Source organism: Chionomys nivalis, chromosome 13, assembly GCF_950005125.1.
Source record: "Chionomys nivalis chromosome 13, mChiNiv1.1, whole genome shotgun sequence".
NCBI lineage: Eukaryota > Metazoa > Chordata > Mammalia > Rodentia > Cricetidae > Chionomys > Chionomys nivalis.
In genome coordinates, this window is record NC_080098.1 from 64,949,412 (window position 1) to 64,964,906 (window position 15,495).

The 15,495-nt window shown below is 39.3% G+C and overlaps 1 protein-coding gene across 1 annotated transcript in view; it reads right to left on the reverse strand.

Moving 5' to 3' along the window:
- The window catches only part of Cenpp (centromere protein P), a 196,844-nt gene that overhangs the window by 165,774 nt on the left and 15,575 nt on the right, over positions 1-15,495 (reverse strand). Inside the window, exon 4 of the mRNA XM_057787187.1 lies at positions 12,203-12,291. Within this exon, the coding sequence (XP_057643170.1) occupies positions 12,203-12,291 (89 nt within the window). The remainder of the gene's footprint in view (positions 1-12,202; positions 12,292-15,495) is intronic.

Here is a 15,495-nt window from a genome sequence, read left to right on the forward strand (position 1 = left end):
ATCTTCCCACGGGGAAAATTCCAGTAGTAAACTCTGTCTGATAGAGTTCTTGTGAAAATCTGGCATCTATGTAAGACTTCCAACATCTACTTTAAGTCTCAGTCAGCAAATTATGGTTCATTTCAGTCAAGTTCAGCTCTTGGTACAACTGCAGCTCTCTGGGGAAGTCTGAGTGGAGAAAAAAGGACTCTGTACTCCCTATTTTTGGCATCTGTCTGCTCTGATGGATGATACTGCTCTGATCACAGAGGTGCAGATAAAAGACAGGAACTTTGTGGGCAGTGGTGGTGCATGCTTTTAATTACAGCATCCTTGAGGCAGAGGCAGGTGGATCTGTAAGCTCAAAGTCAGCCTGGTTTACAGAACTAGTTCCAGAACAGCCAGGGCTGTTACACAAGAGAAATCCTGTTTCAACAAAACAAAACAAAACAGAAAGTCTTTAGACTTCTACTTATCCCAGCTGAAGGGGTTTCCATTGGATATAAAGGGCTAGTGAGCTTTTATGCTTCATTTTTCATTTGTCCTTTTCAGGATCCAGGCAAGCAGGAAAAGGACAGTTATAATATTTATAGCAGCCAGATAGCAGAAAATAGAGAAACTCAACACAATAGCTAACTGTATTAAACACATGCACATAGACATACTATCTAGCAGCAGGTATCTACTGTGGAAAACAGAATGGCAGTTCTTCAAAAAAACAGAGAGCCTGGAGGTGGTAGTGCACACCTTTAATCCCAACACTCAGAAGGCAGAAGCAGGTGGATCTCTTGTCAGTTTAATGCCAGTCTAGTCTACAGAACAAGTTCCAAGACAATCAGGACTACACAGAGAAACCACATCTCAAAAAAAGAATGAAAGAAAAATTAAAAGTTAGAATTACCATGCACACTAACAATTTCACTTCTGGGTACATGCCTAAAAGACAGGAAAACAGTCTCAAAGAGATACTTGTATACTCATTCTCATAACAATAATTAAAATGTGGAAAGGACCTGTGGAGGTCTGAATAAAAATGGTCTCTATAGGCCCATAGGATATGGCACTATTAGGAAATGTGTGTGACCTTGTTGGAGGAGGTGTGGTCTTGTTGGAAGTGTCACTGGTACTGGGCTTTGAGGTTCCAGATGCTCAAGCCTGGCCAGTATGTCACTGTCTCTTTCTGCTGCCGCTTGGGGATCAAGACGTGTAACTCTCAGGTATTTCTCCTGTACTATGCATGTCTGTATGACACCATGCTTCCTGCCATGACAATAATGGACTAAACCTTTGAACTGTAAGCCAGCTCCAGTTAAATCTATTCCCTCATAAGAGTTGCCCTGGTCATAGTGTCTCTTCACAGCAATAGAACCCTAACTAAGACAGGACTTCTATGTCCACTGGCAAATGAATGGATGACCAAAATATGATATTTATTTACATCATAATTCTATTTTAAAACAAGGAATTTCTCAAACATGCTATTATGGCTCTACCTTAATATTATACTAAGAGTGTCTATATATAAAATGTACCATACATTTCGGAAATCTGCAAGAATTTTTTAGTAAAGAAATAAATAACATATTTAACTTGATTCAAACAGTATACAATGCATATATATCAAAACAGCATACTTAAGAATTTTTTAATTTTTTCAATGTATCAGTCAAAATCAATTTAAATTTTAAAAAATATTGTACTAACTAAAGCCAGTCTCTACCCCCAAAAGACAAATACTTCATAATTCGTGTAATGATTCAGCTACACAACACGGCCAACACTTCCGGGTTCCAGAGCCACAAATATGCGGACAAGCCCTCAGGCAGAAGTGCCTAATGGCTCCGAGAATCTTAAAGAACACCAAATGAGCCGGGCGATGGTGGCGCACGCCTTTAATCCCAGCACTCGGGAGGCAGAGGCAGGCGGATCTCTGTGAGTTCGAGACCAGCCTGGTCTACAAGAGCTAGTTCCAGGACAGGCTCGAAAGCCACAGAGAAACCCTGTCTCGAAAAACCAAAAAAAAAAAAAAAACCAAAAAAAAAAAAAAAAAAAAAAGAACACCAAATGACCCACATGCAGCATGGTTGCATCATCTACATACGACACAGGCGCATGAGCCCCTGTGCGCATGCGCTAGGCAGCCCTTAAAAGCTGGAGGAGCCATCTTTAGCTCTTTCTCTCTCTCTCTGCACACTGACTTTCCCAGGCCTGTACACGCCCCCTCTAATAAACTCCTAAGCGGTTTTGTTGCATATTGCATGTTCCGTGTTACCTTTTTACTTGTACCAAGTAATTTAAATTACACTTTAATGAAATATTTGATGTACTTAAAAAAAAAAATCAAAAAACTTTAACGCAATGCCCATCAAAATCCCAGCAAAATTCTTCAAAGACCTTGAAAGAACGGTACTCAACCTCATTTGGAAAAGCAAAAACCCAGGATAACCAAAACAATCCTATGCAATAAAAGAACTTCTGGAGGCATCACAATCCCTGATTTCAATCTCTACTACAGTAGAGCTACAGTATTCAAAACAGCCTGGTATTGGCCATAAGAACAGATAGGAGGACCAATGGAACCGAATAGAAGACCTGAATATCAATCCACACATCTTTGAAAACCTGATCTTTGATAAAGAAGCAAAAAATAGCAAATGGGGAAAAAAAGCATATTTAACAAGTGGTGCTGGCATAATTGGATATCAACATGTAGAAGAATGAAAATAGACCCATATCTATCACCACGCATAAAACTCAAGTCCAAATGGATCAAAGACCTCAACATAAAGCCAGCGGCACTGAACCTTATAGAAGAGAAAGTACACTTGAATGTATTGGCACAGGGAATCACTTCCTAAATATAACCCCAGCAGCACAGACACTGAGAGAAACAATTAATAAATGGGACCTCCTGAAACTGAAAAGCTTCTGTAAATCAAAGGACATGGTCAACAAGACAAAATGACAGCCTATAGAATGGGAAAAGATCTTTACTAACCACACATCAGACAGAGGTCTAATCTCCAAAATATACAAAGAACTCAAGAAATTGGACACCAAAAGATCACATAATCCAATAAAAAAAATGGAGTACAGACCTAAACAGAGAACTCTCAACAGAGGAATCTAAAATGGCTGAAAGAAACTTAAGGAAATGTTCAACATCCTTAGTCATCAGAGAAATGCAAAACAACTCTGAGATTCCATCTTACACCTGTAGGAATGGCCAAGATCGAAACCACTGATGACAACTTATGCTGGAGAGGTTGTGGGGAAAAGGGAACACTTCTGCATTGCTGGTGGGAATGCAAGCTGGTACAACCCCTTTGGATGTCAATGTGGCGATTTCTCAGAAAATCAGGAAACAACCTTCCTCAAGACCCAGTAATACTACTTTTGGATATATAGTCAAAGGATGCTCAATTGTGCCACAAGGACATGTGCTCAACTATGTTCATAGCAGCTTTGTTTGTCATAGCCAGAACCTGGAAACAACCTAAATGCCCCTCAACTGAAGAATGGATAAGGAAAATGTGGTACATTTACACAATGGAGTACTACACAGCAGAAAAAAATAACGACAGCTTGAACTTTGCAGGAAAATAGATGGATCTAGAAAACATTATTTTGAGTGAGGTAACCCAGACACAGAAAGACAATGATCACATGTACTCACTCATAGGTGGTTTTTATTTTTTATTTTTATTTTTTTATTTTTTTGGGGGGGCGTTTTCGAGACAGGGTTTCTCTGTGGCTTTGGAGCCTGTCCTGGAACTAGCTCTTGTAGACCAGGCTGGTCTCGAACTCACAGAGATTCACCTGCCTCTGCCTCCCGAGTGCTGGGATTAAAGGCGTGCGCCACCACCGCCCGGCACTCATAGGTGGTTTTTAAACATAAAGCAAAGAAAACCAGCCTACAAACCACAATCCCAGAGAACTTAGACAACAATGCAGACACTAAGAGAGACTTAATTAGATCTAATCTACATGGGAAGTAGAAAGTAGAAAAAGACAAGATCGCCTGAGTAAACTGGGAACATGATGATCTTGGGGGGAGGGTAAGGGTGGGGGAAGAGGCAGGGAGGAGAGTAGAGAAAAATGTAGAGCTCAATAAATATCAATAAAAAATGTATAAAAATAAAACAAAGTAGAATGGCAATAGTTAGTAAATGGTGGAAGCGTAGAAAGGAAGCAATAGGGTTGTTTTGTTGTTAGTTGTTTTTTAAAATTATTTTGTCTGCTGGGCAGTGGTGCTATACATCTTTAATCCAGCACTTAGGAAGCAGAGTCAGGTGGATATCTATGAGTTTGAGGCCTGCCTGATTTACAGAGCTAGTTCCAGGACAGCTAAGCCTACAAAAAGAAGTTGTCTCAAAAAACCAATAAATAAACAGCTGGGCAGTGGTGGTGCACACCTTTAATCCCAGTACTTGGGAGACAGAGTCTTTCAGATCTCTGTGAGTTCAAGGCCAGCATGTTCTACAAGAGCTAGTTTCAGAACAGGTTCCATAGCTATAGAGAAAACCTGTCTCGAAAACCTAAAATATCAGACAGACAGATTAAAAAAAAAAAAAAAAGTTCTGAGTAAACAAATTACTTTCCAAAGGATATACACTGAAAAAGAAAACCAGTGAAATGGATTAATTTCTTCAATATGGCACATAAAGCAAAGAGAAGATTTATCTATTTTCCATCAACCAAGTAAGCAAAAAATAAACCCAACAACAACGAGAGAGAGAGAGAGAGAGAGAGAGAGAGAGAGAGAGAGAACGTGTGCGCATGAGTGTGTGAGTGAGTGCTGGCAGTGGTGGCACACTCCTTTAACCCCAGCACTTGGGAGACAGGGGCAGGCAGACCTCAGTGAGTCAAGGTCAGCCTGGCCTACAAAGTTCTAGGATAGCCAGGGCTGTTACACAGAGAAATCTTGTCTTAAAAAACAACAACAAAAAGAATTGTGCAGAGTACACAGATACCTGAACACCAACCTAATGAAAGTAATGTAATTTTTAAAAGAACTTTAAAAGTACAGTTCTTTTGTACTTATCAAGATTACTATTATTATAGCATGCATAGCTTTCAATTACATATAGAGTGTATGGGGGACTCATAGCACAGTAAAGTTGGTTACAATGTATCCATTTTTCCTAGGGAAAGTCCAAATGTTAGCAAATGTAAAACAGATGCTATGGATTGTTCACAAAATGTTGGCAAAAACATTTCAATTTCAACTAAAGTGGTCAGAAAACCAAAGTGATTCCAAATGTCTCTTTAAAAACAAAGCAAAGCAAAAGAAGAAATTCTGAATTAAAAACTTTACAAAGCTCTCCTAGAAATCAATATGCTAGTAATTATTTCACTTAAACATTATCATTCACTCTCATACAGTGTTGGTGTTGAATAATAGTATGATCATCTTGGAAAACAGTTTGCAATTTATTATAAAGTTAAACATGCCAAACATAATCCTTATATGATTCATGATTCCAACTTGGCTTACTTGTTCTAGGGAAAAGAAATTTAAACTCACCAGAAGTCTTGGGATGCATCCTACATGAGTGAGGAGTATGAAGGATACATTCCAAGGCTCCTAGTGAAAGCCTAAAATCAAAATAATATCAAATCTTGCATGTACAATGTTTTCATTATCTATATATAACATAATAAAGCTAAATTTATTAAGCAAGCACACTGAGACTAATAGAAAAATTACAGGTCGGGCGGTGGTGGCGCACGCCTTTAATCCCAGCACTCAGGAGGCAGAGGCAGGCGGATCTCTGGGAGTTCGAGACCAGCCTGGTCTACAAGAGCTAGTTCCAGGACAGGAACCAAAAGCTACGGAGAAACCCTGTCTCAAAAATCCAAAAAAAAAAAAAGAAAAAAAGAAAAAAAAAAGAAAAATTACACTTCAGTGAAAGGTTATTATTGTGGATAATGGAAATATAGTGTCTCTCTTGAAATAGTGAAGTCAGCTATCATATAATTTATAAAAACAGTTTATATTAGACTTATGTATTTTATGTTAGTGTTTGGCTACATGTATGTATGTGCACATGTGCATGACTGGTATCTTCAGAGATCAGAAGAGGGCATGTGATGCCCTAGAATTGGAGTTACAGATAGTCATGAGCTACTATATGGGTTCCTAAAATCAAAACTGAGTCCTTTGAAAGAATAAGAAATGCTCTTAAGGGGGCTGGAGAGATGGCTCAGTGGTTAAGAGTACTGCCTACTCTTCCAAAGGTCCTGAGTTCAATTTCCAGCAACCACATGGTGGCTTACAGCCATCTGTAATGAGAGCTGGCCCTCTTCTGTCATGCAGGTATAAATACAGGCAGAATACTGTATACATGATAAATTAATAAATCTTTTTTTAAAAAAAAAGAAATGCTCTTAACCGCTGAACCATCCTTCGAGGCCCTACTATACATTTTACCAACATGATACATATATAATTCTAATATGGTATATTCACAAAACTCTGAAAACAGCACAAATGTGGTTTGATGGGTAAATAAGTAAATTTTGGCTTTGCCAGGAGTTAAAAGTTGCAGAGTAACAATACAAAGAGTTTGTGTATATAGGTGTTGCTGGAACAATGCTTTTCTTTTTTTTTTCTTCTAAAATAGGGTCTCTTGCCGGGCGGTGGTGGCGCACGCCTTTAATCCCAGCACTCGGGAGGCAGAGGCAGGCGGATCTCTGTGAGTTCGAGACCAGCCTGGTCTACAGAGCTAGTTCCAGGACAGGCTCCAAAGCCATAGAGAAACCCTGTCTCGAAAAACCAAAAAAAAAAAAAAAAAAAAAAAAAAAAAAAAAATAGGGTCTCTTTACATAGCCTAGGTGTCTTAGGCTTTTATAAAAGGTCTATTCTGGCTTAAAAATGTATGTCTAGCCTCCTTGTCTTTGCTAACTTTGTTGGGCTTCAGCTATTTGGATAAATGGAGTCATAAAATTTTTGTATTGATAGTAGGAGGAACTTCAATTGAAAAAATTGTTGTTTTGTAAGGCTCACACTTAACAGAGATAAAACTACAAAATTCTTTTCCCAAGGTCAGGCACTCAGATAAAGCTCCCATTTCCTCAGGGGTTTGGAGAACGTTCTTAGTCCCTAAAAAGGGTGTCACCCTCCTTATCTCTGGCAAAAGGAACTTGTGGCCCTTCCAGTACCTGTGGTTGTGAAGCCTTAGAACTTGTCAAGGACAATGCTAGCTCCTGGGCTCCCCTCCTGCTCCCATTTCTTCCGTGTCCGACTTTCCTTGCCTTCCAAGGAGACAGCATTAACAGCTGCATACAAATTTGTTCTGTTCTTACCCTCAGAATGACTGGTTTCTTTATTAGCTTCAACTGAAAATCACTATTTTTAAGGCTAAACCTGACAGAATGTAATGTTCTAGTCTTATAAAAGCTGATAACGTGTTATAGACTGATAGGAAATACAAGTTAATTGTCATCCTTAAAGCACTGATATAATTAATTACAGGGATAAACCTTATTTAGTTCCCTGTATATGTTTTTAAAGTCAAGCTTAAAACAAGTACTTAGAAACAAAGTTTGTCTAATCAGATAAACCTAGGCAGTCCTCAAATACTTCAGAGATCTGCAGAATATGGCATTTAAAATGGTGATTTAAAAGCTTATTATATTAGACAGAGACTCCCAGATCTTAGCAGTGACCCAAGGTTCCAAGAATTATGGGACACCATGATGTCTCCACCTGGATTATGATGATGCTGACAACTGGGCAAGATGCCCTAATGCAATACCTGCTGCCAGGATCTGCCTTAGACTGTGTACAAACAACAGGATATTGTAAAATTGATTGTACCACTTTTGCCTGGACAAAATAAAGTTGGTCTTTCCCAAGCATCTCTTCCACAGGAAAAAAAAAATTACCATACAAGCTTGGCTAAGACAACTGTTCTGATACTTCTATTTCCAATGCTATGGAGACCTGGGTATGGCTAACTATAATGAACTAGTCCCTGTCATTTTTAATAGATTCGGAAGCAACTTGGTCTGTACTCAGGTATAATTTATTTATCCTTCTGGGATCTCTGTTAGTATTGATGGCTAGGCTAGCAAACTGTCAGCTTAGCAGCAACAGGCATCCAAATCCTTCCACAAGGCTATAGCTAGATTGTTAGCTCATTTTATATATAAAAATCAAACCTTGCTTTTTCTAAAGCTGCTAGGTCTCTTGATTTAAAAAATGGTTTAAGATACTACCGTTTGGGTAGTTTATTTTACTTGTCATGTTGGTATTGTTGTTCTTTTTTAAAAAAATGTGGGGGCCGGGCGGTGGTGGTGCATGCCTTTAATCCCAGCACTCGGGAGGCAGAGGCAGGTGGATCTCTGTGAGTTCGAGACCAGCCTGGTCTACAAGAGCTAGTTCCAGGACAGGCTCCAAAACCACAGAGGAACCCTGTCTCGAAAAAACAAAACAAAACATAACAAAAAACTGTGGGGGAGTCCCCCGGGGCTCACGGAGCAGCAGCAAGCTCTGGTGGGTGCCAGCAGGGCGGGCGGGTGCCGGCTCCGGAGTGGCAGAGTTCCCATCAGCAGGGAGCCATGCGGCGGGCGCATGTGAGCAGACCCATAGACACAAAAGGTAGCCATAAAACATTTATTGAGGGAGAGAGGGAGAGAGGGAGAAAAAGAAAGGAGGAGAGAGGCAAAGGAGAGAGAACAGAAGGAGAGAGATGGCGGCGGAGGTCAGAGGTAAAAAAGGAGTGGGCGTGGCTAGGGCGGGGACCGAAAGAATAACAGGTATAAACTGTAAGGGTGTTTCTTATCAGGTCAAAGACATCGCTGTCCAATCCATACCTGGCTCTCTGGACAGCAGAAAAAAATACATGCTTCTAACCCAAATCTATAGTTTTTGCTAGGACTCAAAGGTACGAGTCTATTCCTGCTGTTTTACAGATACCTGTTATCTGCTTTTTTCTATAATATGGATTTCAATATGGACCTGAAAGTTTCAAATATTATTTCCCTTTAAGTACATAAATTTTAACTTCTGTTCCTAGTTTGAACTTGTCTCAACAAGTTTTCCACTTGGCTGACAGACACATGTATGCATCCGTTGCTGACTACAACCTGCTCTAAATAATTGCGAGCCCTGGACTTGCTAAAAGCTGATGTGGACCAGTCCAGCCCATGTAAATGCTCCCCGTCTCTTCAACAGAGTCTACAAACCAGATGCTTCTGATAAATACCCCATTGTCTGAATTTCTTCTGTGCTTTTGACTAGCATTTCAGCCTTCTTGGTCCCTGACAATGCCCCAAAGTCAGCAGGAAGTAGTTATAGGAAAGAACACACTGTCCTGTGCTCCCTGGTTGAAAAGCTAAGTCAAAAGAAAACTCCCTTACATAGTGGACAAAATGACTACCTATAAGGCCCATTGACATACTATGAAAATAGGCCCAGAACTGTCAATTGACGGATTTATTAACCAAAATAACTCTGCAATAAGACACTTGACCTTCTTTATGCAGAATCAAAGAGGTATTATATGGTCTTATAAAACTATTATTCCTATATAAATCATTCAGGATTATAATCTGGCTGCACTCAAAGATCAAAGCTACAGGGCTTTAAGAATGGCAATTGATGCAAATGTCACTGTCCTAGAAAAATATGTAAGCTAATGGTACTGAGGTCCCAATACCACCCCCTATTCCCTAGGCAAGCAGGAGCCATGACTGGGTCCTGTCATTGGTACTTGTGAAAACTGGGGAATATGGAGCCCACGGCAGCCTGGTCACACAACTGCCAAGGCAAGAAGCACAAGGTTCCAGAAAAAGCCATCAGCTGACACAACCCAGAGAGGGCCAACATCTAAAGGGAAGTATCTGACATTCCAACCATTAGGTAAGATTAGATAAGAACACTAGACTGAGCCCAGAACTCACATATTCCCTTTTTGCCAAGACCCCTAGACAAATGTCAGCCAATCAGGGTCCTGAACCCTGGAAATTCCCTCAACCCAATCTCTACTATGATAAAAACCCTACCCCAGCTGGGCTTGGCATTCTCTGCTCTCAACTGCTGCGTTAGACAGATGGAGAGTTCAAGCTTAAGTTTGAATAAAGGCTCTTTGCTTTTATAAAAGAGTGCAGACACCATCATGGTTTTGGGGGGACCCCCACGATCTGGGAGTAACAATTTCTATCCTAATTACTCTGTCACTATACCATGAAGTCAACTATCCTCAACATGTAAAAAAATGGGTATAAATGGGTTTCGATAAGAAATATTTCATCTAAACATTTCTAAGTCACAGTTTGTCCATCTTTGAGAGAAATGAACCACACACACAAAAGCATTGTACCAGATAGACTTGGCCATGGTGGAAGCCCAGAAAGAACTATCAGTAACACAGACATGCAAAGAGTGATCAACTGTTGCTGGAGTACAGGCATGAAGCCTCAAGCCGTGTCAGAATCAGAAACTTTAAGTGACTGAAGGTGAGATGGCAAAGCAATGAAAGAAAACAAATCCATGGCTTCCAAGAATTTGGAAGGGAGAAGGTCAATCCATCTGCCTCTGGGAGAGGCCTAACACCACTCCTGATGCCAAGACAAAGAATAACTGCTTCTGAAAGAGGAACAGAGGTGAAATCCGTCTAGTTCCATGGAAGAGACAAGGCATTCATTGGGTCTGTGAACCTATACCAACGCTGATCAGTGGTGGCACATGCCTGCAATCTCAACCACTTGATGAAGAACCCAGAATATAAAAATTGTAAGCCTAAACACATTCTAGGAAAACTGAAGCATACAGCCACTTTTAACTTTTAACTATTGCTTTCTGCCTTTAAGAGCTGCTATAGCTACTGTGAACAGAGGTAAACATTTTAACTTTTGCTTCCTCCCTTCCAGCTAGATGATTATGGGAGGGCAAAGGTTAGTTTCGAACTATTACCTCTATGGAACTCCCTGCGTTGCATTCCCTTAACTTTTAACTCTCTGATGGGACTCTATTCTCTTTCTCTGACTTGCATTCTCTAAGGGACAGCAAAAAGCAGCTGTGCCAGCCACAGGCTTTCTCAAACATCTTAAGTTAGTATCCTATAATCAAAAAGGTGTAAATCTTAAAATGTAACATAATTTTAAGCCTGACTTCAAGATTGTAAAAGCTCTTTGATCCATATCTGGTGCTTGATTTTTACTGTAAGAAAAGGCTCAAAACCAGCTCTCATTGTCTCAGTGTCAGAAGCTGAACTCTGACCTGTGGCCCTAGTGAGCTGCAATTTTTTTTGGCCTGCAGTGACTGGAATAAAGTATGGTTCTTGTTCCTAAATTTTGGTGGTCTGTACCCATTATTTGTACACCCCTGGGACCCAACATTGGGAAGACAGGGTAAGATGATCACAATTTTAGGGCAGCCTATGTAACAGAGAGAGACAACCCTCAACACACCCTCCATAACACAAAGAAAAAAAAAATCCTGATGCAGAGAGATACCTCAGAAGAAAACACCAAGTACTTGCAGAGTACCTAAATGCAATTCTAGGCACCCTTGTCTGGGCCTATAACTCCAGGGGATTGCTCCTGGACTCTGAGGGTACCTAAACTCATGTGCACATACACATAATTAAAAATAAAAATATATCTTTAAAATAGCAATAATAATAATAATACTCCCAAATCCAGCTCAACTGTTGGCTGCCATTGAGTTAGTTCCCCACATTAGCAGCATGATAAAATGTTGGCCCCAAGTACTCAGCTTCAGTTTGCTTTCCCACAGGCAATGTCTATCATTCAACCAAAAATTAAGAAGATTTAACCCACTGTTAACCAATCAGCAGACCTGGACTCAAAGATGAGTCAGAGTTTGGTATCTGTTAAATAGGAGTTCTAATATATCTAAGGTTTGGCATGTAATCTCAGCTACAAAGAACATAAGGTCGAAGAGTGAATGCTTGAAACCAGTTATGTCCACAAAGGGAAACCCAGTCTCAAATTGAAAATTATGATTAATGTGTTAAAAGATCCAGCTGAAAGGTCAACAGCATACATTCAGTGACCTTTTCTGGTCTCCACAGGCACTGCACATACATGGTATACAAACATACATTCAGGCAAAACACCCATACACATAAAATTTTTAAAAAGAAAATATTTAAATATATTAAAAAACAGAAAGCAAAAAATATATAGAAAATTCAAAAACCTGTAGAGCAAAAATCAACCACAAAGCAATTAAATTTGTAAAACGGCTTACCTAGATGCAAACTCACTTAATTCTGAATACTCCGTGGGCTCCATGATTATGTTGAGGTCAGTTATAATAGAAGATAATTTCTCTTTAGTCTAAAATAAAGATAAAAAGTTTATGCATAAGAGCAGATTGTCTTTCAAATCAGACAAAATTACTTTAAAATATGCAAATAGAAAATTGATGAGAAATGATAAGTTTGTTAAGCAAATTAAATTATACTCAGTAGTTACTAAAACTTAAAATGATTTCCAAATTAATCATATAAATTGAATATTGAAGTCACAAATATTAGCAGGAATGAATTTTTAAAAAACTTTCTAAATGAACAACAGTAAAAAACTAGCAAAAATGATTATTTCAAAACTGAAAATATCTAAATAAAAGTCACTTTAGGAAAAAAGTCATGAACTGCCACAGACCGGCTCAGTGGAGCCACTCAGACTGTGGGAGAAGCAGTGTCTTTTATTTATTTATTTATTTGTTTGTTTATTTATTTTGTTTTTTCAAGACAGGGTTTCTCTGTCGAGAAGCAGTGTCTTGGTACTCAAGAAGGCACGAGGTTGGAGATGACAGACAACACACAAGAGAGTGGTTGGAATCTGCTGCAATTTTACTGAATTCATGTTTTCATTATATAGTATTTAAACAAGGAACAAATCAGAAGGTCATGTATCATCAGTGGGCACAGCATGAAAGCTTTTTAGTTACATCAGTGATTTCTAAGAAAAGCATATTTTCAGGAACAGGTGTTAGACATAAAACATCCCTTGAAGAGGAACTCTTGTCCCTGGGAACGTAAACCTCAGACAAGTGGTTTCATCTTATCTAAGAATAGAAAGCTTCTGTTTCATTATCGCTTTCATGGCCCTCCTGCAGGCTCTCTTTCTAACCCTTTCTTTATCTCATCTAGTGACCAAATATGCCTGACAGTTCTCCGCATCTGCTGAAATACACTTTTTTGTACCTTTTTATGCAGCAGACACCATGGGGGTCAGGATCTAGCAAGCCTATCCATAAAGTTCAAAGTATAATATAACACTTTTTGTCCATCAACATTAACCCATTTATTCCCTTGTTCATCATACACCCCTGTGTATGGCAAGGGTTTTGCTGTAGTCTTATACATTCCCATACTGTGCTTCCCTATCTCAGAGCTGTTCCTGAAAAGATAATCCTTGTCTTGTAGATATAAAGAATATCATTATTATAAAAGAGATTGTATAAAGCCCACATCCCACATAGCCAGCTAATCGAGAAACCCATCTATGCCTCAACGGCGGCCGATACCAGGCCATCTGCCATTGACCTCCAGGAAGCCTAGTCCCATAGGATATGTAACTCCTGTCCGGGATAATGAAGTATGTCATGTCACACAGATGACACTGGAGTTGGTGTGGCAATGAACTGAGAAAAATGTTTAACATAAGCATGTGAGGAAAAGATAAAAACTAAAAATAAAAGACATAAACTAAAAGACTCATAAAACAAATGACTACATTTGCAAAGTTAGGATCTCAGTAGTAGTAGATAAATGCAAATTAAAAACAAGTGACATCTCAACAGAACAGAAATTTATAAATGCTACTGCCAGGATCTCATGGCAAAGTACTTGTCTAGTATGTGCCAGGCCCTGGTATAGGGCAGGGGTTGCCACAGGTAAAGATACACACAAACCTGGCACCAGAAATATAAATTGGACCTTCTGGAAATCATTCTAACAGCCAATTGCCTAAATATTCATTTATAGCATTCTTACAGTTTAGATTCCTATAAGATTCTGGACTAGAGCTGGAGAGATGGCTTAGAGGTTAAGAGCACTGGCTGTTCTTCCAAAGGACCTGAATTCAATTCCCAGCAACCACATGGTGGCTCACAACCATCTCTAATAAGATCTGGTGCCCTCTTCTGACCTGCAGGGATACACGCATGAAGAACATAATTAAATAAATCTTTTTTTAAAAAAGATTCTGCACTAAAGTAAAATAGAGAAAGCCTTACTACTAAAGATATTTATAATAGTGGTATCTATTACCAAAAGCCAGAACCAATTTCATCACTAGTGAAAACAATTTCAGACATTTTCAGTTTGTTTGTTTGTTTGAGACAGGGTCTCTAAATGTAACTTGGGCTGTCCTGGAACTCACTATATAGACCAGGCTGGCCAGGAACTCACAAGGAGCTAAATGCTTCTGGTTCTGAGGGCAGGGATTAAAGGTATGCATTAGCATACCTAGTGATGCACCAGAGACATTCTGACAACTTAAATTTTAAAAAGATATTTCTCCAAAGACAATATACAAAGAGGCAGTAATCTATTGATGATATACTACTATTATTGGTCTCTACACACACATACGCACATACACACACAATACGGATTTTAGTAAACTTTAGCTGTTTTGTCAACTTTGAAAAAAGGTATCTCAGTATGCCATGTTGAGTTGGCACTGCACAAAAATTTATAGCCATATTGGTCTGGAAATGTTAAATTTAATTTTTCTCATTTGTACAGGGTTAATGCACTGTACTAAATATGTAAGTTCATATCTACGTGAGTTTGATCATAGAAACTAAAATGTATTCTCAAAAAAAAGAAAAACAAGTAGGCAGTAATCAGAGAAGTGATGAATATACCAGTCATTATCTAGTAGTTCTATTTGATCTAGTAATTGCACTTCTAGTGATACAGCCAAACAACCCATATTTCCACTTAAAAACCTCCACGTGAGTATTTATGACTGCATTAGTCAAAAGAACCAAAAGTGAAAACAATTTAGCCAAGTGCTGAAATGGACAAAATGTGGTGATCCATACACTGGATATTATTTAACCCCCAAAAGTACGACATGTGCTATAACAAGGATGGGCCAGACACAAGACTTCAAACATTGTATGATTTTATTTCTACGAAATGTTCACAGTGGGGTAATAAAAAACAGATTAGTGCTTCCCTAGGGCTGAAAAAAGAGGAGGAAATAAATCTCAATGAAGCTTTTACACACACATACATATATTTTAATATATTTTTTTACATACTAATCCCAGTTCCCCCTCCCTCCCCTCTTCCCGTTCCCCACACCTTCCCCTCATCCTACCCCCCATCTGCTCCTCAGTGAGGGTAAGGCCTCCCATGAGGAGTCAACAATTCTGTCATGTCACCACGCTGAGGCAGGACCAAGGCCCTCCCCCTCTGTGTGTAGGCTGAGCAAGGTTTCTCTTCATTGGAAACAGGCTCCAAAAAGCCAGACCATTCATTAGGGATAACTCTTGGTCCCACTGCCAGTAGCCCCACAAAC